The sequence below is a fragment of the Saccoglossus kowalevskii genome, chromosome 22, assembly GCF_978046115.1.
Source record: "Saccoglossus kowalevskii chromosome 22, keSacKowa6.1, whole genome shotgun sequence".
In the NCBI taxonomy this organism is placed as follows: domain Eukaryota; kingdom Metazoa; phylum Hemichordata; class Enteropneusta; family Harrimaniidae; genus Saccoglossus; species Saccoglossus kowalevskii.
Genome location: NC_140662.1, coordinates 10179102 through 10206859, shown reverse-complemented (window position 1 = coordinate 10206859; position 27758 = coordinate 10179102). Strand labels below are relative to the sequence as shown.

Here is a 27758-nt window from a genome sequence, read left to right as displayed (position 1 = left end):
ATTTTCATATATGGCATATTCAGTACAAAACATTAAACATTTCATTTCAATATATGGCATATTCACTAATTTGAAACCATGCATTTAATTCCATATATGGCATATTAGGTAACTTAAACCATGCGTTTACTTAAATATATAGCATATTTAGTAAGATTTAACCATGCATTTATTTCCATACATGGCATATTCAATAAAATGAAACCATGCATTTATTTCAATATATGGCATATTGAATAATATGAAACCATGCATTCATCTCCATATATGGCATATTCAATAACATGAAACCATGCATTCATTTCCATATATGGCATATTTAATAACATGAAACCATGCATTCATTTCCATATATGGCATATTTAATAACATGAAACCATGCATTCATTTCCATATATGGCATATTTAATAACATGAAACCATGCATTCATTTCCATATATGGCATATTTAATAACATGAAACCATGCATTCCTTTCCATATACACATATTCAATAATATGAAACCATGCATTCATTTCAATATATGGCATATTTAATAACATCAAACCATGCATTCATTTCCATATATGGCATATTCAATAATATGAAACCATGCATTCATTTCCATATATGGCATATTTAATAACATGAAACCATGCATTCATTTCCATATACACATATTCAATAATATGAAACCATGCATTCATTTCAATATATGGCATATTTAATAACATCAAACCATGCATTCATTTCCATGTATGGCATATTCAATAATATGAAACCATGCATTCATTTCCATATATGGCATATTTAATAACATGAAACCATGCAATTATTTCCATATACACATATTCAATAACATGAAACCATGCATTCATTTCCATATATGGCATATTTAATAACATGAAACCATGCAATCATTAATATATGGCCTGCACATATGCACAAATAGTGTCAAGCAATTCATTATATGCATACATACATGACACTAGGAGTAAATGTTACCTTGTTCATACAATAACCTCATGTTTGTTTCCTTATGTAAAACCATAGTTTGTAGTATTGCTAAGATGTTCTTCATTGCGCTGGATGTAGGGATGTTTTGATGATCAACTAATACTTGAAATAACACTGGAACCAGATTGAGGTCTTGAATATCTCTGTTGTAGATTAAACAGAAATTGTTGTATTTAGTGATATTAAAAACAGAATGAAATGAACCATTTTCTGTTTACTGCAAGATCCCATGTTATTCGTGAAATTTTACATAAAATATGACAAGCAAAGGACAGAGCGTCGTAGTGACATCAAAACTTCGTCTGGGATGTGACAAACAATTGTATTTTTGGGATATTTCTGTGCTTAAAAAGTAATGTCAGATTTGATGATGGTCAGATTTGATGATAAAATTAAAGTACATCCACATGCTACAAATAGTAGTGTACAAGGGACTGTAATGTACCGATGGATGAGCATTTACCAAGACAACTTTGTTGGGTTGGGTTGTTAAAACAACAAAAAATTCTCTAAAAAACAATAAATATAAATGCTCTAAATGTACTTTGTTTCACCTTCCATGTTCAAACAGACCTTGTCATCAATAGGAAAGGTATTTTAACACTGAAAACAACTAAACTAAAGGTAAGTCAAGAAAAGAGATGAACCCAACCTGATGTATGACGGACTTCTTTCAATCAATGCCAGGAGCAACTTCAAACCGTATGAAGGAAGGGGATCTTGATCCAACAGTATCTGTTCATACTGAGGTAGAAGCTGTTTGCCAATGATCTCATCCACGATTCTAGTGTTAGTGATTGTCGTCTCCTGTGCTAGGTTCTCATGGGTTAAAAACAACGACGTAATCTCAGAAAAGAGGCGTAAGCATAAAGCTCTTGTGTCACCTGAAAGAATGTGAAAAGATTGTACTTGTAATTTCTCAATAATGGGCCAATCTGGCTGTTGTTGACAACCCCAGGAGGTCATGAAAGCAATTGCCTTGGTGCCCTACTAGACTGCCTCAGTGCCCTACATGATTGCCTCGATCAATGCCCTACATGACTGCCTCGATGCCCTACATGACTGCCTCAATGCCCTATATGACTGCCTTAATGTCCCTATATGACTGCCTTAATGTCCCTACATGACTGCCTTAATGTCCCTACATGACTGCCTCAATGCCCTATATGACTGCCTTAATGTCCCTATATGACTGCCTTAATGTCCCTACATGACTGCCTTAATGTCCCTATATGACTGCCTTAATGTCCCTACATGACTGCCTCAATGCCCTATATGACTGCCTTAATGTCCCTACATGACTGCCTTAATGCCCTATATGACTGCCTTAATGTCCCTACATGACTGCCTTAATGCCCTATATGACTGCCTTAATGTCCCTACATGACTGCCTTAATGCCCTATATGACTGCCTTAATGTCCCTACATGACTGCCTTAATGCCCTATATGACTGCCTTAATGTCCCTACATGACTGCCTCAATGCCCTATATGACTGCCTTAATGTCCCTACCTGACTACCTTGATGCCCTTCCTGACTGCCTCGGTGCCCTAACTAACTGCCTTGGTACCCTTCCTGACTACCTTAGTATCCTACATCTGACTACCTTGGTACTACACAATGAGACCAAAACATTAACTTTCAAAATGTTTTGCCTCAAAAAAGAGTGCCCTCCCAATTCCAAAGTTCAAGCTCTGCAACCCCAAAAGTCACGATTCGCCATGCCATATGATGAGAAAACAAAATAATACACTTTTATTAAGAGAAATTTCTATAGAATGAAGTATTATAAAATTTGAATTTAGGAAAGATATGATTCAGATCATTATATCAACTGTTTCTAGGCCAGATTTCTGGAAACAAAGAAAACAAACTTTGTCGAGATACACACACAGAAATTGAGCCCCAAGGGATGATAACAATGCACGCAAGATACATGGGTAGATACTGGTTTGTAAACAATGACCCACTACGACTATCCGCTGCATGCACAAGTGATGACTCCTTTAAATTTCGTAGAGTTCAAGAAAATTGTCTATTGACAATTTATTTTTAATTTTTATATCCTATTGGTTAATTATTAAAAGTTGAAAAAAAAATGACACTCACAGCGAGTGTCAAAATAAACTAATCAAGAAAACGGGTAAGTTCTTATCAATCTCCTTCATAACGTTGCAAAATTCCTAGGAACATTGTCAGCAGTGTTTGCTATGATTTTGATCACTCATTTGCATATGAAAAGTCCCGGAAATAAAGATGCTCAAATTTTGCATTGTATGTTTGTGATCAAATAATAATTTACTGTGTTCAAATGTAGATTACCTGTAGGACTCATTAACTCACCACTTTCATATTTCATCCAATTATTTCATTCATCCATAGATGCCATTTGAAAATGGGTTCATCTGCATTCTGCGTTTAAATCTGAACAGTTTTAAATTGTACTCTAGTTGTGTGTACGGAAATGATTCAATTTGGTCTGAACACACTTTTGCATAAAAACCATACATACCATTGTCACTTGTAACGAGAGCTGCCAAGGGAGGCAAAATTGTCTCAGCTACAACAGCGTGATACTCCATTAATATGTTAGGGTGTTGAGTCACTGCTTCCACAATTGATAATGTCGTGTTGATAAAATCATCTGTGCCTACTGCACCTAGAAATACAAGATAATAAAACCAGTCAATATCGCACGTTATATGTAACTGTGACGTTTTTGGGAGTACTTTATTGCATGCATCAAAATACATACTTTTGTAATGGTGATATGTCACCTGATCACCCGAGTGTATTGATATGCAAAAAGTAGTGCCGTTGGTGTAACTGAAAATGGTGGAATAAACAAGAAGTTAAACTTGAGAGCTCTCTGGTTTCTTCGATGTTTCATGTGTTCCTGAGTCAACACATCACAGTAACCTATGATTGACTATTGTTTGGAGTTTATATTTAAAAAAGTCTCAAATTCAAACAGGAAGTACATAAAATTGAGCAGGGTATAACTTTAGAAAGTTGATAGTATATTGGTGTCTTCTGAAATTTATCTTGAAGAGAAAAAATAATATGATATTGAATATTTAAGGTTAGTAGAAGCCAACTGATAAATAAAAATACAAACAAATTATAATGCTGTACTTTGGCCAATATGAGAATGTTGATTGTCTTGGTCAATGAGTCTATTTTATAAGAAAATTATGGTTATATTTTAGTGAGTGATGACCATTTCATCAGTATTTATTGTGCAGATTTCAAATTGATGGATGGGCTCAATGAGTCTATTTTATAAGAAAATTATGGTTATATTTTAGTGAGTGATGGCCATTTCATCAGTATTAATTGTGCAGATTTCAAATTGAAGGATGGGCTCAATATCTAGAGTGATGAGGTATTTTGTGTTATCCTAAATTATATCTGGATATAAAAAGTGATCAAAAATGCTGTTTTGCTTCAACATTGTGTACTATGGAAAAATTATGAAAATGGAAATTGTTGAATAAGATATGAGCAATTTCCTTACAACACAGTGTTATATAACACACAAGTATCCTGTTTTATGTAACTAACAGCCCAATAAACACACAGTCAAGTGATATATAACCAACTTTCTCACAAAACTGTAAATACTCATAAATACATAGTGTAGGCTTGTACTTTAACTTTTTCATTTTCACCACCAGTTCCCTCTTTCCATCAGAAATTCATAAAATGGACCTTTTTATAGTCTGCATTTTCCTTCAGAAGATCGGGACAAAAAAAAAAGCCAAATTTTTTGAATAGAAACTGAAAAATTGAACCAAATTTTGTCTGTTTGCTTCAAAATTAGAGTTCATTTCCAGAAATATTGAAGAATCTGACAAGAAAGTGAAGGCAAAATTTGGACAAGAAAGTTTGGTGGTGAAAAAGAGATTATAATTAAATGATATATAGTAATTACAGTCATGTAGTGACTCTTCACATCATTGAATGTACAAATTGCAAGAACAGACCATGTACAAATTATATTTTGCCACAGAAAATCATATTCCATATTTGTAACTACATGGCAGATTTGGGTAACCATCTTGTCATAACCATAACCATGCACACAACAATTGATGTGGTAGCTGCAGATTCATAGGGTGAAGACGCTTGGCATGATGGATAAAGCATGTATTACTGTAACATGTTACATACATGTACATGTTAACTGTAATATTAGCCATATTTACTTACCAATGGCTGACTCTATACTTGTTTCACCACTGTCAATTGATTTCAAATGGGAAAGCAGCACACCAATATCTGTCATGAACCCTTCATTAATAATGCGAGGACGAAATATCTGAAACGAAAAACATTGAGATGATAAATCGCTGATTACGTTGTTCAGATTTATGAGCTGAAATATAAAATATAAATTAAAATATCTTCATCTAGTATTTTAAAATTTCATGAAGAATTTATTAGACATAACTGTGTATAGTTTTTTCGTTTTTTTTAAGCTGCTTCATTTTGTTGAGTGACAAGTTTTCACAAAATACGAAACACAGGGCCCAGGGGGATAAAATTGTATCATTGGACATATTTTGTTTGTATAGCCATGCACTGGCGTATGAAGTAGTGTGGGCCAATTACCAATTGCAATAAACTTTAAATGAGACATGGAAACAAACATGGGACATTTCATACTTCTTAGGTTAGGTATGTTAAGCGTGCTCTGAAGTAGGATTCAAAATTATGTTGCATAACAGTACTGAATGTTGAAAAAAAATTTTAAAAAATCAGTTACTGAAAATATAATGGGCAAACGCCAATGTTTTAATAATTTTGATTCATGACTCATTTTACTACATATGTTAAAAACTTTTTTTTTAATTTTTAGTGGATAATACAACTTTAGGACAGTGACAGTACCTGGCTTGTAACAAGATGTAATTGTATGGGAAGTAGTGGCAGATATGTCTTCAACTGCTTAGCTTGCACAGTAGATGGATGTTTTCTCCCTAAGACAGCATTGAGGGCTTCAATCGCATCACCTATAAAAATGAAACATACTGTGCATTAACTAAATTTTTCAACATGACACAGGCATTAAATTCATCATCAAGGGATGAAGCTGCAATGTAATCATATGAACGGAGCTTGTTTGAGAGAACCGCTGAACAGAATGGTTTCAAATTTTTTATGTTGGCAGGAGCTAATGTGATCTGTTGCAATACATTTGTGATCGATCATGTGGTTTGGTATTCATTTTTGAGCACAGAATTATTTTTCTCCATAACTGGGGTCTCAGTGGTCTTCCCAATATCATTAATAAAATTTATAGTTTCAACATTGTAGAATTTATTTGGACCCCTCTATGCTAGCTTTATATTTTTGTACTTGTATTAATACATTTCCTGCTGATTTATTTCCATTAATTTTGGCAAGACCTTCAGCAGATGATGTCCTGATATATGCCCAATGGTCTGAACTTATTGGGGGGGGGGGGGGTGTAGATGTATTGATAGGTGCCTTGATCAATAAAACAACATGATGTGCATCACTAACCCAGTTTGTGTGATATTTGTAACATATTTGAATACAGGAAGAAATGGTTGATGAGATGGTAAAAAGATACGTTTGTCTCGCATTTATACAAATTTAAAACAAAATCTTTGAAAGTAAATCGCATAAAACGTGTAATAAACTTGTGAAAAAACAAAAAATGGCCACCAGTTTAGATAAAATCAGTATGAGTAATAAGTTTGAATTAAATGGATCAATACATACATGGAAAAGACATGATGATATGTTCAAATGTGAATTTTATAGGCCCATCAAATATAAAAAAATCAACATGCACATGTATGCCAGTCAGTATTACTTGTCGACCAACATCAAACAAACTGGGGTCAGAAATGATGTCAGGTACAGTCGAAGGGAAATTATGAGTGGACAGACAACCTCACGCAAAAAAAAGTCTCCATATAGGACTATGTCTGACAGGGTCTAATAATAGTGACTGGTACTTACTTGATATTTGAGGTAAAGCTTGAATGATGTAATTATTCAGCATATCCAAACATTTTAAAAGGTAGTCCGACATTGCCTGATTGTCAACTTTAGAAGAATTCTGTTTTCTGCTGTCCCGTTCCATATACATTACCAATCTAATCAGTGAAAAAAAAAAACATTATCCATTCAGACACCGAACTGCCTATCACAAATCAACCAATCAAAGAGAAGAATGTCAGTCATGTGACTGCATGCAGTCATGCATATTTGTGAGTAATATTTCTGTTATTCTCATGTAAGGTCGAAAAACAAATGATAATTTTCATGTTCTTTGGAAAGAAGGAAATTTATACCATTCCCATCTTAAGCAGACATGTGTGGTTGTGTCACTGACACTTTATCAGAATGCATGCAATTCAATATGGTAAAACGTACTTACCAGTAACAGATTTTTGACAGATCTGTATCATAATATTCCACACTAAATGTTCATACCCAAGTACTTTTTACAATAAACTATATTTTTATTTTCTAATTAATTTAATTTAATTTGTATTTTAAATTATATTGTATTATATTTACTTATCAAATCAGTTTGAGATATTTTTGCATAGCTTACAAAAGGAGTGATGAATCATCAAATTCCAGCATAATTGTGCTTGTAAACTTGTTTTCACATTTTTCTCAGAAATATGTATGTATTTACAGTTACTGTTATGGTTTCCATTCAATAATCAATCAGACATTAAAATATTTTCTAACTTTGCACCGTATTTTCATGTTTGTCCAAAAAAAAAAGATTTAGAGTAGGCAATATATGTAAGGTAGAATAGGATTATCAAACCAAAATGAAAAAATGTATTTGGCCTGAAAAAAGGAACAGCCAATAAAGAGAAGTATATAAGTCATGTGATATTATCATGCATTGTTATAAGGTACTGTATTATTGCTAATCAACACAAATGAACCAATCACACATCACACAATTATATTCCTACCTTGACTGGCAGCAAATCAGCAGCATTTCAGTGTTATTTTTAATAATTTCTTGAATAGCAAGGAATACTTTGCCTCGGATGACAACTGATGGACTCTCCAATAACCTCATGACCTTTTGAACTAGTTCCTATGGTAACAAGATGGAACATATGATTAGGTGAGATCTGGCCGTCGATTCAAGTTTAATGTCAACTTTAAATAATGTATGAACCCCAAGAGGGCCACTCGACTAAAACTTGGGTGCTTACCTTGAAAATTGTATACCCTTTACTTTAACCCTAAGCTTTGCAAACCATTATAAACAAAGTTCAAATTTGTAACATGTTATTTCTACTACTACTTGAATTTAATTCAACTTAATAATTAAAACACAACCCTATATAGAGTTGCAATTGAGTTTTATTAAATAATTTAATTTAACTTTATAGCATTGAAATTTACTTGATTTAATTTAATCTCAAAATCTCAAATCATGGATTAGTGGTGGCCTCTGATTTCTGCTGTTAGGAAGTTTGAAAAAGATTTTTTTTTATCTTTCCCTAAAGAGTTTTAACAGGAGCAAATTATATATTTGAACACAACAATTTATACCCCTAAATGTGTAACATGCCAGACCAAATATTGACCCCTAATTATATTATAATTTTCTTTAAGGTATGCAACTTTCAGTCGAGTGGCCCCTTGCAGGGTATGACCAATGTTTACCATGAAACCCAAACACAAAGATAAGCTAGTAGTCTTATTGAGCAACCATGTCTCATTTCATACATTATAAATGCAGTTAATGTGCAAATTAGCTCTTTAATATTCATTTTAATCCTTTAGATCCTATACTTATCATAATAGGGAGGTTTGGGGTAAATCTGAGATTATATATCTTGCTTTCATCATTGGTTAATTGAGGTTATTGGACAATTTTTCAAAAAATTTACATTTTTGCACTGGTTTATATGGTGAAATTTTTCCTTCAAATCTCCAAATTTCGCTTGATGATAATCGATGAAAAAGTTAAAATTATTGATATGCATCCAACAAATGTACATTCAATTTAGTGCGTTTCCGGTATAATAATTTACAATTGGAAGTTACCTCCCACAATGCATTGCATATTTGTGCAGTAACATGCTCAGTAGTGCAAAATTTGCATTTGAGTCAAACTGCCTTAATACTGACAGGTGTTTGTTTCCTGCATTCATATTTAATCCATAATGTTGCTGCAAATGACCTCCTGCGCTCATATTTGGTCATATCTGAATTAAGGATTGAATCATACTATGTTCAATTAAAACATAGGATACAAGATGTGAGCTGAGTAAGTCAAGCTCAGTTTTCATCTACCACTAAAGACTCTACTTCCATATATGATAATACAGATGACCAGATGCACAAAGGTGTGGATGGAACAAACAAGATGTACACATAATGAACACTAAATGTACCTTAAAAACACAAGAATGCACACCAACAACACAGTAATTTACCAAACACAGTTTGAATTAGATTAATGATTGTTTAAAGGAAGCAATTATGACAGATCAATGAACAGATAGACAGACATACAGACAGATGGCATCACATTAGCTCCCATTAAGTCCATGCACTACTTAACCCCACTTTTTCCCCTTTTCGTCTAATATCTCACCACGCTATGATGTAGAATCAAGCAGATGGGTTTACAGCGGCAATTATATTTGGTAACGTAGTTGTTCAAATAACGGTGAATCTTTTTCACAATCAATGTTTGAAATGCTAATACAACTACATCAAAACAATACACTGCGAATAAGCTTTTTTGACCAACTCCACAAATGTATATCATGATTACCGTACCAATTAAGCAATTATAAAAAATGTCTCAGCCCCGCCCCCCTCTTTTATGGTACTATATGACATTAAACGGGCAGCATTTATACATGCCTTTTTTTCACAAGAACATGTTCTACACTAGCTGTGAACTAAATATCTTGGAATGCAATGAATTTGTGCATATATAATGTCTATGTTGACAAAATGTAAAACAAAATGACTGTCAGTCGGTCATCTTGAGTAGGATCACGGCACAAACCAACTTGCAGCTTTGTGAAATAATACAGTACCTCTACCAAATCTCAATAAAATCTGTGATGGCATTGTCAAGTTAAAAGCAAAGTTGCCATTCAGCCAATTTCTGACAAGTCCAAAAAATTGATGTGCCTCAATAAGCCAACAGGTGTTATCAATATTTGAAATTGGAATAGAAAAATTGGTCAATAAACCACTTGAAAATATGCAAGAGATGAATATACATGTCAACCAAATACTTGAACATTTATAAAATGTGCACAGTAAGATGTCCAGAAAGAAATGAGGACATTACAGTGAAAATACTGAGATTTGTAATTGAGATTTAATACTCTGGATATTGTAAGATCTACCGTCTACGTGTAATTACTGTTAGTATTTCTATGTGTTGGGACTGTAGATAAAGTCTGTTGGTAACCAACAATATTTTGAAACAAAGTAGGTATAAATCCGTAGTTCTAATCTTATAACATCCAGGGCAATCTCAAGTAACAATCTGTATGACTATTTAAGATTAGTTACCTTTCTCTTGAAATTGAATCATTGGTTGTTAAAACCCAGGAAAATCAGGTAATATTAGTATTGCATAATAAGAATCAATGGACAATAAAAAAATAAAAATAAGTGAAATAGAAATAAAACAAGATAGGGTTTACAAATAAATAATACAAACAATACACAAACATGTATGTAAATTTACAAAGTCATAATGACAACATCACATTTTTACAGTGGAAAGTGACTTGTACATGTACAGGATGGGGTGGGGTGGGGTGGGGTGGTGGCTATACTGATTAAACTTTTGAATGCCAAATTAAAGCAAACAATGTGCACAGATGATACACCTTGTCAATACCAAATGTGTTATTGTACTTTGCTTGTTGTTTATTTAAATTAATGTCACAATTATTCTAGTTTTTGTTTATACTTAATTCTTTGCTAAAGCAAATGACTTCATGAATAAAACATTTTTCCAGCACTTTCCTTTGACAGTGTTAATGTGAAATCAAAGACTTGTCTCAAAATAGAAAGGCCTTTGTTCTCTGAAGTGAGTTTGCAAAAGTAGACATCATAACAAATACCAGTTTAAAGGCATAGACAACAATTATACAAGAGGAGGGGTTCACATATAACATGGAATGTACTGTATTAGAGACAACGATAAATTACTTTAACAAACAGTATTACACTGTAGGGGGAATTGTTAAAATTAATAGCAAAAAAAATGTTAATTTGCAATATGGTGGTTCTGAAATTAATTGATTGGTTATCTAATATTTGGTCTGTGAAGTGGAGAAATAAGTGAAAGAAAAAGATGGGCAACACACTATTTTGGTGGTTCGAAAAATGACAAGAAACATGATTTTTTTTTTGAATAATATTAAACATGTTTTTGTGAGCCTCACAAACAGTTATAAGACAATAGTTAATTGTCTTGAGGTGGCAATGCATTTTAGTTTTCATTTTTGATTAAAATAGTTATTTGTAATTTAACAACATTAAATTATGAATACTAAAACTTTAAGACTCTATTAACTAGAAGGGGGGGACTCACCTTATCTTGTAGGAATTTCTGCAAGTGTGTACCTTCCACCAACATGTAAGCAATCATAGCAACAATGGCCTGTTGTACCCGTGATATACTGACACCCAAGGAATCCAATGCTGCCGGAAGACCAACTTTATCGATTACACTCTGGAAGATTGCTGCGGAATGGCGAGTGATTCTAGATAAAGCCTGTGAAAGTAATAATAAGATAATATAACTATGAACGAGTACTGTTTTATTCAACCAGTAGTTTACGTGTTTCCGTAAATGAAAGATATGCGACTATAGTAAAAGTAAGTCATATTTCAATGATTTTGCACAATAAATGCAATTTTTTTTTAGCTTTTATCAACAATGTAATAAATATATATCAATGATTGGTTCAACCCCAAATTCCATCCCTCAAATTAATTTTAATTTTTCATAATGAATTATAATAAATTATTACCAATTACCAATAGAATGTGTTAATTCTAGGAATGCAATACAATATATTTAGTATTATAATTACCAGACTTTTGTATTATTATTTGAATTTCTATGTCCAATTTGAGAATGAATTTTTAATTCTTCCAAACACTTACGCAGGGATTCACTTCTCAAAAATGCTAGCACAATCATGGTACATGTACATAGTATACATTTTGTATATGAAAATGAGGTATTATGATAAACAGTAAAATTGTTCATCACTGTTCATAAGTTTAGGAACAAAAGACAAGTTTAAAGTTTCCTAGTGGCTAATTTACTGAGTACGAGTTTGCAATAAGGAAGGGGGTGTGCGATTTTATAACCAATTGTACGTGAGCACACTTGTCCCAAGTTGAATATACATTATTGGCTATTTTCCCCTCAGATATATCTGTACAGATACCAAGATTTTATAAAATTTCTTTTTTTTCCTGTTCATTATTGAAATCATCAATGGTAACCTAGATCTCTCACAATATCTTTGGTACAATAGTGAAAATGAAAACAAGCAGCCTATCGGCTGAGATAGCTCCGCTGTTAGCAATGCACATTTCAATTAAAGAACTAAAGACATCATTAGAAAATGAACAATATGAATAGTATCAAAGCAATCGGACTTACAGTTTTTAACAAGAAGTCGAAAATATCACTTTTTACCAAAAATTACAAAAATATTCACCAAAATAAATTAATTAGAGAATTGAAGATATCATCACAAAATGAACAAATCTGAGAGAGGTCCACATGTAGTACCTATATATGTAATATCAAAGCAATCGGACTTGCAGTTTTTAACAAGAAGTCGAAAATATCACTTTTTACCAAAAATATTCACCAAAATTAGAGAACTGAAGATATCATCACAAAATGAGCAAATCTGAGAAAGGTCTACATGTAGTATCTATATATGTAATATCAAAGCAATTGAACTATTGGTTTTTAACAAGAAGTCGAAAATATCACTTTTTACCAAAAATTACAAAAATATTCACCAAAATTAGAGAATTGAAGATATCATCACAAAATGAACAAATCTGAGAGAGGTCCACATGTAGTACCTATATATGTAATATTAAAGCAATCGGACTTGCGGTTTTTAACAAGAAGTCGAAAATATCACTTTTTACCAAAAATGACAAAAATATTCACCAAAATTAGAGAATTGAAGATATCATCACGAAATGAACAAATCTGAGAGAGGTCCACATGTAGTACCTATATATGTAATATCAAAGCAATTGCACTTGCGGTTTTTAACAAGAAGTCGAAAATATCACTTTTTACCAAAAATTACAAAAATATTCACCAAAATTAGAGAATTGAAGATATCAACATGAAATGAACAAACCTAAGAGAGGTCTACCCAAGGTACATATACACCAAGTATCAAAGCATTCAGGCTTGTAGTTTTCAAGAAGAAGTCGAAAAAGTAAAACATTGACACGGACGACGACGACGGACAATCATTCATATGATAAGCTCCGCTCGACAAAGTCGACAGCGGAGCTAAAAATCATTTATTGTTCTGAATCAAAAGTCCCTGGACCAAAGGACTTACTGAGATTGCTGTAATCTTCAGTGAATCAGCAGTTGAGTGGTTGAACAGATACCATAGCAACAAACCAGTTTCATTGGTTGAAAACTTCAGGGCATGTATTCCTGTTGTTGTAGCAACACTCTCGATTATCTTAGCAGCATAGTGTTGAACCACTGCATCCTCCTATGAGATCACAAGATAGGAAACAATCTGAATACACCTTTCTCATATGTCACGCCACATGATTTGTTATTTTCATTCCTGTACTGATGTTTAGAGTCAATATCGTGACATTTATCATACCATATAAACAGTGATATTCCACACTAAACTGAATGATATGAACTACAGTCATACGATAAGTAATATATATTTGGTATGTACAAAATGTAATTACAATGTAAATGTAAGCTAATTCATGCACAACATTGACCATTATCCAGCAACTTACCCCTTCTCGAAGACATCTAATTATCATAGTATATGTGATAGATGGAACCAACCAGCTGTCGACTTCTCTGCCTTTCTGTTCTTCTTGCGTAGCTATCAAGTTCAGCAATTCACCAAGAGCAGGCAGAGTAGCTTGTTTTAACTTGCCATTACGGAAATGGTCCCTAACAACTTCTGTCAGTGCAGTCACAACCTACATGCAAAAACATTAGAGTTGAACATTGAAGCAGCACAGGTTTTACACTTCACTGTGTTCAAGACGTAGACTGTGGACTGTTATCAATAATTGATAAAATTATTACTCATCTATCAGAATCATTTCAAAATAAACTTTGACATAAATCTATATAGTCAAATATGCAACTGTGCTACAAGAATATGATTGTATCATTGCAAATATGGTAACACATCTTCAATGCAAGAACTTTAATTTTATTTCTCTCTCCCTTCTCTCTATGTCAAAGGGTGTTGGTAGTTTCGTCACTTTCTGTTCGATATGAGACTCATAGCGACGTACACAACGCATGTAAAATACATTGTTTGTTTACCTGAAATTTGAACACTCACTGCACGTTGACCACAACTCTTTTAATATGTGTAAATCTGTATATTAAAGTACTAGTCTCATAATGAATCAGAAAGTTGCATGATTACCTCAGTAAGACTCAAAGTTTCATCAAGTTCTTCAATATTATGAGCCATCAATCCAAGCGGTCTGGCAGCTTTACATCGTCTGGCGAATGAAACATCAAACATGAAAATAAAATTGAAATGCATTTTCAAATAATATATTAGTACCCCCTAGTGTAAAAAACCCTAACAATTGTCAAGTTAGGTTGATATAGAAAAGGGATCCCAATTAAAGAGAGACATTCAAAAGATCTGAAAATCACTCACATAAAATAAAACATTATTTTCCAAGATAGCATGGATAAAAACCATGGAAGGATTGACAAATTAGTTTGCTGATGAGAAGACTAGGTGAAATATGAAGGGAATTCGCCCTCCACCACCAATCTGTTACCTCACACCCACTCAACATAGTAGTTGCCATTTATTTTTAATAACTATGTCATTATTAAATCAACTTACATTTCTAAATGCTGTGGTGACTTTATTTGTTGTTGTAGTGCAGGTACCTGAGAACAAAAATTGAAAATAATTTATAAATACAAACTAAAGATTGGAAAGTAGTATGACAATAATCTGCTACTGTAATATTACATCACATGACACTTTATGCAATACAATTTAACTGATATACTATACAATGTGACACTACACTACACTACACTACACTACACTACACTACACTACACTACACTACACTACACTACACTACACTACATGTACACTACATGTACACTACACTACACTACACTACACTACACTACACTACACTACACTACACTACACTCCACTACACTACACTACACTGCACTGCACTGCACTGCACTGCATTGAACACTGGACTGCACTGCACCGTACCGCACCGCACCACACCACACCGCACTGCACTGCACTGCACTGCACTGCACTGAACTGAGCTGAACTGCACTGCACTGCACTGCACTGCACTGCACTGCACTGAACACTGGACTGCACTGCACCGTACCGCACCGCACCACACCACAGTACACCGCACTGCACTGAACTGCACTGCACTGCACTGCACTGAACTGAGCTGAACTGAGCTGAACTGCACTGCACTGCACTGCACTCTCAGCAGTAAGTACTCACCAGCTTTGACCTGATCATGAGAGCAGCAACACTGGCTTCATTAGCTAAACATGCAATATAATTCAGGAGTTGTACTCTCATTCTTTGACTACTCGCTGATTTATCATTTATTGCTTTAGACAGAGTATCAGCTAAGGCCAACAAGAGATCCTCAACCTCCTCTGTTTTTAATTTCTTCACTTTCTCCATGCTTGGTACTTGCATCGGTAAGGCTTTGCTGTCCCATTTAAGTGATGCAACCTTCTGGATCTGTTATTTTTCAAAGAAATTAAAAAATACAGTCAAATAACCTGGTTAAAAAAGCTGCGCAACTTAAAAATGGATAGCTAAGTTTAGATCTGAGGCTACCACGCATGTGACAGTGTCAATATCGAATACAAAGTGTGTGTGTGGGTAGGGTGATACACTCTAGTCATCAGCACTATGCAGATTCTGTACTATATATACTATGTATAGTATCAGTTTTATAGAGAGCAAATGCTTTAATGTGTACTGTAGACATCATGATTGCCTTTAAAGGTGTATGAAACATTCATGAAATCTAAACAAAAAAATCACACACAAAAGCAAAATGAAACATAATTTTGTGATATATTTAATATTCATACAAATTATAAACTGTTTAATTTTCACTGCTTGACATTTATATAATGTCAGGATTTTATTCCTTTAGTTAACCTTGATGATTTCACTGCTACAAAATGTTGAAAAAATTTGAAATCCATCTTCACAAAATTGAAACAATTTACAATACATTGCATCACATCTCTGAGATTGCAGTCAAGGAAGTGTATCTATTAAAGTTGTGAAATGCACAACCACCTCCACTGGCATTTACAAAGTGATGTAGCAGCCAAGAAACTGGAAATTTCATTCCAAATTACATAAAGCAGGCCTTGAACTTTGATATTCTTAGAGCTCCCAATTTCATGGTTAAAAATGTCTTAGACTGATTGAAATTGCGAAGAAAGTAGCGAAGAGCATAAAAGCATTCAGGTAGGGAATCAGATAATTTGTCCCCATTAATTTTGAATTCTGAATAATAATGTATGCACTTCTAAATAAAAGCTGGATTTAAATTATCAAATAATTGTGCCCGAAAAATTATCTTGTAAATAATAAAGACAATTTTAAAAATATCACAGAGGTCACCAAATTTAAAATATATACCGTAGTATGTATTTATAAACCAAATAGTTTGATACAAATCTAAACCATCAACTGGGTTGGCTAGGTTGGCACCCCCCTCCATTCCACAGCCTATGATGATTTGTGATTGGTCAACACTCTCTCACCTCACTATGATGTACTGTGTGTAACTGCTGTTTCAATTTATAAATATAAACAATTTATAACATAAAATCCAGACATGATTTTGTTGTGCATCTTCATGAATATTTGTGCAACAATACTCGTTTTCTAAACTCTGGTGTTGCTATGACAACCTTTTTTTCTACAATACCTTAGGATTGTCAATGATCTGTGTGACTGTCAAATCCCATGTGGTAAAAATCAAGTCCTTCATTTCAGCGCTATGACTATCAGATGGTTTTCTGTCTCGGTTCAAACGTCCCATGTTCATGCCCTGCATTTCCGAAGTCCTCCCCGTTGTCTTGCGACTCTGTTTCACCTGACTTTTTCTATACTGACTGCTCTCTACAGCATGATCGTCAGGGTTGTATGTGGTGTTCTGTGTAGTTCGTGGCCTTGAACTGTAGAGAGAAAGGAAGACTGTTACTGATTTGTCTTTTGGTATCATTTGATTGATCAGCGATAAAAGTCCAAGTACTTTGTATTAACCTTTTCACAAAATAGTCTTGTTTACAGTCTGCACCTTCATTCAGAAGATTTGGACAAAAATAACCAAATTGTTTGAGTAAAAACTGAAAATTTACTAAAATTGTGGCTATAAAATAATGGTTCATTTTCAGAAATATTGAAGAATATAAAAAAAAGTGCAGAATAATTTGGGTGAGAAAGTCTGGTGGTGAAAATGTTAAACCATATGTTCATTGTACATAGATGAGTTTAAGGCTACCTTGCATGTACATAGCCATAGAACACAAAATAGACTGGTTCAGAAGAAAAGAAACATTTAAATAAGAAATACGCTGAATGCAAGAAACTATATGTACTTCATCAATCTTTCTAGAAAGTAATTCTTAAATATATATACTGTAAAACTGCTAGGAATTGCTGTGATTTGTGAAGACCAAGTCCATGACATTTCATTCCTTAAGACTCCACAGAAATTGTTATTGCTACAAAATTTCACATTTGTCCCTGACTCTTGCAAAATTAAAACCATTTATTTATTACATGTGAAACTGTATTTGCTTAAAATTAAGCATCCATTAATTCATCAAACATACCTAAGACTGAACACAGCTTCCTTGATATCAGTGACTTCAGGAGATGTCTGCGGCCTATCACCTTGTCCTTTATCGCTCTTCAGTGTTTTAAACGTCTGGCTACGATTCAGTGACCGCTCAGCCGCACTTTGTTTATCGGGTGTTAATTCAATCACGCTGTACTTCTAGAGGGAAAAGTGAAACATTCAATATTTACACCTCACTAATGATGATCTCTGTTAAACATACTAGCTTGCAGGGAATTACTAGCGACCATATGATATATATGAAGGAATGTAGTCCAATACTGTAGAATACTTTATTTTATCTGGAATTGATTTTAACTGAAAACAGTTTATAAGCATTTTGTATGGACTTATTTTCACGGATTTTTGACAAGTTGAATGTAAAACATAGAAAAAAATGTATCAAAAGTGTGTTGGTAATGTCCACCCTTAATTTCTGAGCCAACACACTTTTGACCCAGGAATTTACTTCCAAACATTTTTCCTTGTAAATGGTTATTGGAAAAAAATTTGGGATACCAAAACTACTTTTTTTTTAATTTTGAGTTTAATATATGCATCATAACCAATTTTTAATTCAAAATGGCTGCCAAAGTAGAACTTAATCAATACCACGAGAATATTAAAAAGTCATTGTTTCCATGGGAACAAGTTTGAGTTTCCCTCTTTTTTATTGTCTTTTAGTCAATTTTATGGAATATTTCGCTCAGAGAAATATCAAGATTTTTATTGTCTTTTAGTCAATTTTATGGAATATTTCGCTCAGAGAAATATCAAGATTTAGAATTTGTAATGTTTTCAATGAATATTTTATCTGTTTTAGTTTCACCTTGAGGTTTGTTGTTGCTGCAGAGCCAGTGATGGAGCTCTGTAGAGATATTCCTGTATCTGTTGGCAAGTCTTGCATTGATGTCATGGTGTCACTGCCTCCCTGAGTCTGTGGCTCCTCTATGGTGGCTGTCGTTGTCACGGCAGCTGCTGATGAAGTATCCTTCTCATCAGGGTGTACTAGAGCACCTTGCCAGAAGGGATGATACACAAGTTTATTCCAGTCCATTCTAAGATGAAACATAAAGAAACTGGTGAAGCCTTCTCTTCATTAAACTGAGAAATCTGTTAGTATAAATCTCACCGAAAATCTTGCTCATGCCAAGGATATCCATGAATATACTTTATTTTACATATCCATAACTTTAACATGTAAACATGCATTTTGTAAGTATATATTGGTAAAACTTTGTATTCAAAGATGTAACACCAAATCTCATTGTGAAAGCACCTATTACAGTGCAAGTCAGAAAGTTGTACCTTAATTTATAAACATATTTTAATAAAAAGTTGTAAATACTGACCATCAGCTTTCATTCAAATTCAAATATTCAATAGCAAATGGCTCTAGAGCTCAGCATTGTCCATAGCAATTGACATAGCAACTGTGATCACCCACCTTCAAAATGAATACTTACTGGTTGGATCTGATGTTGAGCTAACTCATTGATATTAATTTAATTTCATCATGATGTTACAATACCATTTCTGAATTCTGAATAGCCAAGAATTCTGAATTTGGCAAGAACCATTAGTAATTTACATTCTAAAGTAAGAATGGCATTGTTTGCTGCTGCTCTTATTAACATAATACCTGCTGAAACCTTCCACCAATAGACAACAGGAATGCGACAACACAAGCAGACAATCTGTTATATATTGTATACGCCTTGGGTAATTTAATCAACATTTTGTATTCAGATATGTGCTTGGGGATTGGAAAACATAAGCAAATGATGTACAATGTAAATTATATGGTCCTATGCGTTTTTGTCAAAACACTGTGTAAACCACATGGTCATATTAGATCAATCCAGACAACCGTACAGTAATAACCTACCTCTCGTCAGAGTTCTTCTTCAACAGATTATTCAATATATCACAGAATTCTGGAGATGGTTTCGGCCTTCTTGGGCCGCTCACTCTCGGTGCTGGGAAATCATGCTTCAAAATCTTATTTAATAAATCGGAATATAATTCGGCCATGAATGGAGGCTTTCCTGCAAGGAATACAACAAAATAATAAGGCAAAGTAGAGATTATATCAATGGTGCCTAAGCTGAGATTTTTCATAATTTTTTTCACATTTTTTGATTCATTTAATACTTTGACAAAATTATATTGTGGTATCAAATGAGTGAACATCTGGCAAAAGATGTCATATTCAACATGGCGTATAATTATAATAATAATATATGGAGCAAGCAAATAACTGAAAAAAATGTTGAAAGACCAACAAATTTATTTGCCAGCAATCTAGGTGCAGTTTACATCGACAGCATGAACACCCAAACACACCATGAACAAACCTCATGAGTGTTCCATTGATATAAAGGTCTAGCTCAGTTTGAGTAAAAAATGAGGAAAGAAACTGACAAAATATGAATCTGGTGCTCGCTTAAAAGGCGGTAGTCGTCACGCCACGCATGCGTGAGATATATGGGTCTCATATAAACAAAGATGGTGACTCTGACTGTTGCGCAGATCAGCGAGTACAAACTGAGACGTTTCCAAGCTTTAATTAGGTATTTTTTTAGGTAATTGGAAGGTATTGAAGGAGTCACAAGCATACTTGTGATTTCCATTAAAAGAGCACATTGGATTGTGGGAAAATCAATGTTTATCAAGACAAATGTCGCATGGTGCGACGACTATCGCGTTTTAACTAATCAATTCAATTACAATCAAAATCAAATTCCTGTAGACCTCAAATTATTCTCGGCATAAGCTCAATAGTTTCTACTTTACCTGTATACATCTCATACAAGAGACATCCCAATGCCCATAGATCACTAGCCATGGAATGACTACCACCATCTACTACCTCAGGTGCCATGTAGATTGGTGAACCTATCAGAAAATAAAGTAAGCATACCATTAGATTATTATTGTCTTTTGATGTCAATGACAGTAAAAAAAACAGTAGCAGACATGTTACAATTTGTTTTTTAAATCAGATGATGCCTTATTCTAAATATGACTTTAAAAGCATTGGTCATTCCGCCCTTTTCTATAGTCGCACAGTAATCAAAAACTAGAATAGTATGAAGAGGCATTTAAATGATTTCTCAATGTCTGTATTCAGGCAGTAAACTTTCCCAGGTTTTATAACAAATCAATCTACAAAATAGAATAACGCAGATGAAGACTTATTAACATTTGTACATATTGTCTGCTTTTGATATGTTACCACACACCAAACAAATTGTATGGTTACTTCTGAATCACTGACAAACACTATACGGTTGTGACATATAAAATTACTAGCAAACAGTTTTGCTTTGAGAAATGGATTGATAAATAGTGGAGAGTTGCAGGGAAGATAGAACCCCAGTGAACATATCACGACTACAAAGTATTGAAACTTTCACAGGTCAGTGAAATTAAAAAACAAACAAAAAACTTTTAACTTTTAAAATATTTTTGTGAGATTAATCTAGAAGAAAAATAATAAAGATTTCTAGTATCAATTTTGCCAGACAATTCAAAAATCTGGCTTAGAAATTTTAGACAAACCCACCTAAATATTTGCCCGGCCTTCGAGACTTTTCATTTTCACAAGAACTATCCGGACTACCAGAGTCACCATCAAATTGTTGAAATAGTTCCTCCAAGTCTTCATCTTCCACTTTTGACAAACTGAAATCGTCAAGTTTTAAAATACCGGTTCCGTCTAGTAATATCTGTAAATGAATAAGATGAATATTTTTACTTCTCACTAAATAACAATAATTGAAAAAAAAACATATACAATGTACCAAATTTAAGCTTTACTCAGAACTCTACTGAACAGTGAACAGGTATCTCAAAAATGTAGATTCAAAACTTTCGACTGAAAAATTACTTGCATTGCAAATGACTACTAAGTCTTAATTTTTGATGACCTGATTGCTAGCATTGGTCAGTGTTTTGTACAGTTTATGGCCTCACCCTTGCTGGTCTGATTGCCTGTACAGGTCAATATCTTGGCAATTTTTTAGGCCTTACCTTTCGATGGTCTGATTTTCAGTACTGCTTAAAGTTGTATTGTTGTCAAAATTTTGAGTAATATGTGTACTGTAATAAATGTATAGCAACTACCGGTAAGGTATTTGCAAGATATCTGTCCTGTCAACAGCCAAACATTATCGAACAGTTCCGTGGATTTGGTTGTAACTCCTAGTGTGTTTTACTCGCAAAATTATCTGTTCGATGGTTGACTATATTACAAAATTAATGTTCTATGTGAGGTATTTTCTTTTAAGATCAGGCTGAGATGCACACCAGACTCTTGAGTTGTTTCAAGCATAACCTGTAGGTTCATCGCTTTCTAATATATAAGACAACTGTTTTACTCCTATTTCCACTATGTGTGAGCAACCTTGAAATAGTGAACATTACGTACTTCCTAGGTTAGTTGTGATTAGGGTGCATGCATCCAGAGCAGAATTCGAACAGCAATGTATGGATTTATTGTAGTAAAAACAAATCAAACAGCTGATAAACGCTGTAATACAATGCATGTCTGCTTTCAACATTGAGAAGACTGACAATAAAACTTGCAAAGCTCGCCCATTTCATAAGACTCATATTATAATTCATATCTTATTGCTTGAAATCAGTCATCACTAATTCCTTACCTTTGATGGTCTTAAATCACAAAATATAATGCCAAGTGAATGAATATAATGTAATCCTCGTACTAAATCAATGCCAAATTTACGAACAGCCGCTTCTGGTAAATGTTCGTCTTGTGATATCAAAGTCTCCAGACTCCCACCTAAAAAAAGAAGCAATAAAAAAGTGTACAGAATTTGTCATTTGATTTTTGAGAAATTTCTAAAACCTAGTGGTGTAAGATTTCAATGAACAAATGGTTAGTAGCTTCTTTATGTATAACCCAAAGAAGAACAATATTTTTCTGCCCAAATTTTAGTGGGAAATTTCTCAAATTTTTATTTTTGTTAATTTTAGACCAAATTTAGACTGTAATTTCACATTACAGATCTTGATCAACACTTTTGAAAAATTGTGCAAAAATTTTATACGCAGTTTTATTTTGTGAATAAAGTGGACTCTGGCAAACAAAGGGTTAATATGCTAGACAATTATTCATTACTCAAAAGTTTTTATATTATGAATATTTAAGCCACATTTTTTCCTTCATTTCATTGGAAGACTTTGACATATACCGGGATGAAGTAATTAATCTCAAATTACAATTTTGGTATTCAAAAGATCCAATTAAGAAGGTTCTTGTTTAAAATTGAGTATTTCTGCTAATTCTTCTGATGGTCAGTTACTTACCTGTACATAGCTCTACAACTAACCATAAGTGATTAGTAGTTTCATACCACTCATGGAAATGAACTACATTAGCATGGTCAAGTTCATGAGTCAGTCGGACCTGTAATACAAGTGCATTAACAATGTTATTTGTCTGAGTAATATTTTGCTAATGTAAAATATACCAAATTTGGTGGGTGTATAGGTAGGTTTTTATTTTACTTATTTCATTAATACAACCAAGTGGTAGTCATTATATAAATAAGAAAGTACATAAAATAAAAAATTCAACATTGGTGGAATAACTATACCTAAATTAATTTGCATAGAAATACATACCTTTGAGCTCACCTATATTTGCATAGAATGAACTTTTCAATTTCCCCCAAAAACAAGTAAAGTAGGGTTACCAGAATTTGAGTTTATTTGGCCTAATCAAGGTCTTGGTGGCATATCTGTTGTATGTATGATAAGACTAGAGATTTATTATCAATTTAGTAATACATGTACAGGTATATACTTTGTTTGCATTCTGTTGCTTAATGCCTTGACTCATTGTCAGTGACAATCCTAATCTCACACTAGCATTCCAATAGCCAGTATGTACAAGAAGCAGTACATGTCAAAAAATTTCTCTGAAGAAAATGCCATTACTAAATACATGATTCGCATCTGACTAGAATCCCTATATGAGATATCAGGGTCAGAGAAATCTACATGTCTAAACTGAATTCATTTCATTTCATTTCATTTAGCTTACAAATACAGTAATTTTTTTAACACTACCACACAGTTAAAAAAATAAATCTATTTCAAATATCAGTCTGGCGAACCAGACACCTTATCATCATCACAGTCAACATACCATTGCATGTACAACACAATGTAAAAATGTTTGATTCAGCAAAATTTGAACGCTACACAGAAAATGTGGCATGTTAAATTCTTGAAACTGACTCACTCGCTATGCTAATTTATTCAGGGTAGCCTGTCAGGCTGTCAGTCGTACATGCATCTTAAACTGGACTCTCTTTAAAGTGTAAGTACAAATTACCCAGCAGTAATTAAACTGAAAGGCAATTGCCTTGTCGCCCAATAAGTTTTCATTACACCGGTTAGATATTCTTTATGTTATTCCTATATGATAAGACCTAATTATAAATTTTGGAGATGGAAATAAGTGTCCTCTCAACTCCGAAAATCAAGCAGAAACAACACACATGATTAATTAACACCAAGTGAGCAAATTTTACTCAATTTTTTTCAGTGTTAAGTGGGCAGCTGACCATACGAGTTGACCAAATAATCTCCCTTTTTTCAATTTCCTTTTTTCTCAGTTTCTACACTAATACACTGTACATGTATACCTACCCTATTAGTTATTTGAGGTCTTTTCACTTTCTCAATGCAATGTATAGCTACAAAATTGATGGTTCCTTTTCTTCTACCTTTGTATACTATAGAATGGTTGCCTTTTCCGATCTCATCGTATAGTACAAAGTTCTCCATTTTCAATTGCCAATCAATAGAACCCACCTATAACCTGAAAAAAAGAACATAGCATAACTATTACCGGTACAACCTTGTCCATTGATGACCTATAATAAATAACAAATGTGTGGATGAATAACAAACTAAGAATGCAATATCTTTTCTTTGCATGGTAAAAGTGAGTACATGTACAAAAATCCTGAAACATTCAAATAATATATTATCTTGGGTAAAAATATAGGCTAAAAAAGTCATCATAATTACATAAATAAAGTAATTACTGTGGTCGTGTGAATGGAAAGGAATACCTAATTACCAACATCATCAGAAAACTTGCTAACAAATTGCCTGTGTTGATGTCTGGAGATCGTTATCAATTTGAAAAACTTTGGGCCACCTCATTCTCAAAAAGAGGCAATGGTATTACGGGCAATAGTAGACGGCAGTTTGAATCAGCACAGGCAATTCATTAGCAAGATTACTGACAATGTTGGTTCCTTTCATTTACGTCTCCACAATAATATTCATATTTCTGAAAAGATACTGTATTAATCGCAATGCTCTTCTAGAACAATATAACTTGAATTTTATATAAGTTTCAAAAAACTAATAGTTCAGCAACATATCTAAGTAAAAGTTGGCTGAGTTATTAGAATGACAAGCAAAACAATTTTAAGTAAAATTTAATAACTATCTTGAAGAATATACACAGAACATGCATCATGGTTGACTTGGCTGAGATCCCAACTTGGTAAATATAATATACAATTTTAAAAGAAATTGGATCAAAACTGTTTTGAGTTTTTTAGTCACAAGAAAAAGTTTTACAATGGAGTCATCTACAATGATACAGACAAGATAAAAATTAAGATAGACAAAATAATATTTAAACACTAGATTTTCTGACAAATTCAAGCAAAATTCTACCCCAAGCAAACACTAAGCTGAATTTTGAATTTTCAAAAACTCATCATTGTCATAAAAAATTCCAACTTACTCTTTGAAGTATTTATTCAAGTTATAATATGCGACATATTTAGGGCACATTACCATTTGCAAAAAAAATGTATATGAAAGTTTGTATAGCAAGCTAAAGTGGCGTAATCTGCGAATTGAAAAATAGTCACAAGAAGTTTGAGATGAACCCAAAATCGCAAAGAAATACTAATTAAAATGAGTAACTCTATGAATGAACTTTAGTTTAACTGTTTGTCCTTGCTTATTTACAAGGCATGTATCAAGTACATGCTTTTGGTGTTTTCTCTCGCATCGGTAGTCCGATTCGTTTATCTATTGGTAATCGCGAAACCAGCTATATTTGCTAATAAACTGTCATTAACCTGGCCGACATGGATTTGTGACATCCGGTATGGTAACTGACTACGTATCGTACTGTAGCTCTAGGGTTTCGCAATTACCAATAGACGACCGAATCAGACTGCCGATGTAACAGAAAACGCCAAAAACGGACACCAGTGAAACCATGAGCTACAGAACTGCAGCTATATGTTCATCCGACGATTTGGAAATCATTTCCAATTTCGTGAGTCTTCGATTCTGTATCTATGTTTTACCTACGTCACGTTTTACCTCGAATAATTCAATTACACAAATAATATGCAAATTCATACATGAAAACACTGCTTGGTTATAGTCATAATCATAAACTAACCTGTGCTTTAAGTTATAGTTCAACTAGACCGCCATTTTGTCTGTTTACGTTTTGAGTTGACGACTGTCACAGTGTTGTAATCAGCGCTAATGATCATACGTAACAATTTTCTATTCTTCAAATCACCGATGTATTACCAGCTCTCAAAAAACAAAGATGGATTCGTTCGAGGATTAAATTTGGCTTTGTAAACTATGCGATGGGTTAAGAAACGACAAGTTTGCTCTTGTCGCAAACATGTTCAGTGGAGTAATGAGACATCGAACAAATATCAAAAATGGTTTATTCCATTTGGTCAATGACGCAATGGCTAACCATTAGGTTGTTGTCGTTGATATGTCATAAACCAGTGTACAAACTTTTTTGAAAGTGGTAGCATACATTTTTACCGAATAAATGAGTAACTAATCAACAACTATGTGTATCAATGCCAGCTAGTTACCTGGTTTCCCAAATTGGTATTACCTTTTACCGAATAGTTTCACCCATGAGGGAATCCTTTGTACTGACACTCATTCGGGCATTTGGGGATTCCCTCATGGAAACCGCACACCGCCAGAGTTACGTAATTAACATCAGCAGTATAATCAGCACCGGATTCAGTTAGCTGTTTCTGATGGTGCTTGTTCGGTGGTGCTTGTTGTACTTGATTGCGTTAGAGTCGACCATATGATGGGTAGCTGGAAAAAAATGCGTGTCAATTGTTGCTGGGGAAAATGTTATCATACTCAATAAAAATAAAACTGTACAGACAAGACACTTCGAAAAAATGCTCTAGTCACATTCTTCCCATCACACCTATGATTTCAAATGTTTGACCCTTAATGTCTCATAATATGTTGAATTGAATTATCCATGAGAAATTATTGATGTCAATTCGTCTCTGTTCAGCGCCTGACAAGGTCGCCTGAGTTTAGTTTCGCCCTACGCGGTGCTCCAAACCCAACACTAAGACAATTTATTAGTTGTCTGAGCTCAACATGAGGTTTGATGCCATTCGGCCGGCGAAGTTGACACTCACGCCTACGTGTCAGGCTAGGGGCAATTTATCTGCTTGAGGAATTTTAACATTTTTCATGGTATAAATACTCTGAAACATTCGATATTATGGGTGCACAGATACAA

At 33.7% G+C, this 27758-nt stretch overlaps 1 protein-coding gene across 1 annotated transcript in view; it reads right to left on the bottom strand.

Moving 5' to 3' along the window:
* Positions 1–26881, bottom strand: part of LOC100368350 (inactive serine/threonine-protein kinase ULK4-like) — a 31929-nt gene extending 5048 nt beyond the window's left edge. Inside the window, exons 1-23 of the mRNA XM_006823168.3 lie at positions 26634–26881; positions 24842–25013; positions 23492–23591; positions 22825–22964; positions 21726–21888; positions 20954–21055; positions 20046–20205; positions 18987–19215; positions 18153–18316; positions 17243–17492; positions 15781–16029; positions 15133–15179; positions 14695–14773; positions 14042–14233; positions 13612–13773; positions 11589–11771; positions 7972–8099; positions 6992–7128; positions 5891–6012; positions 5210–5318; positions 3510–3656; positions 1650–1881; positions 986–1140 (exon numbers count right to left, since the gene is read on the bottom strand). Of these exons, the coding sequence (XP_006823231.1) occupies positions 986–1140; positions 1650–1881; positions 3510–3656; positions 5210–5318; positions 5891–6012; positions 6992–7128; positions 7972–8099; positions 11589–11771; positions 13612–13773; positions 14042–14233; positions 14695–14773; positions 15133–15179; positions 15781–16029; positions 17243–17492; positions 18153–18316; positions 18987–19215; positions 20046–20205; positions 20954–21055; positions 21726–21888; positions 22825–22964; positions 23492–23591; positions 24842–24979 (3388 nt within the window). The 5' untranslated portion in view covers positions 24980–25013; positions 26634–26881. The remainder of the gene's footprint in view (positions 1–985; positions 1141–1649; positions 1882–3509; positions 3657–5209; positions 5319–5890; positions 6013–6991; positions 7129–7971; positions 8100–11588; positions 11772–13611; positions 13774–14041; positions 14234–14694; positions 14774–15132; positions 15180–15780; positions 16030–17242; positions 17493–18152; positions 18317–18986; positions 19216–20045; positions 20206–20953; positions 21056–21725; positions 21889–22824; positions 22965–23491; positions 23592–24841; positions 25014–26633) is intronic.
* Positions 26882–27758: the final 877 nt, after the last annotated feature.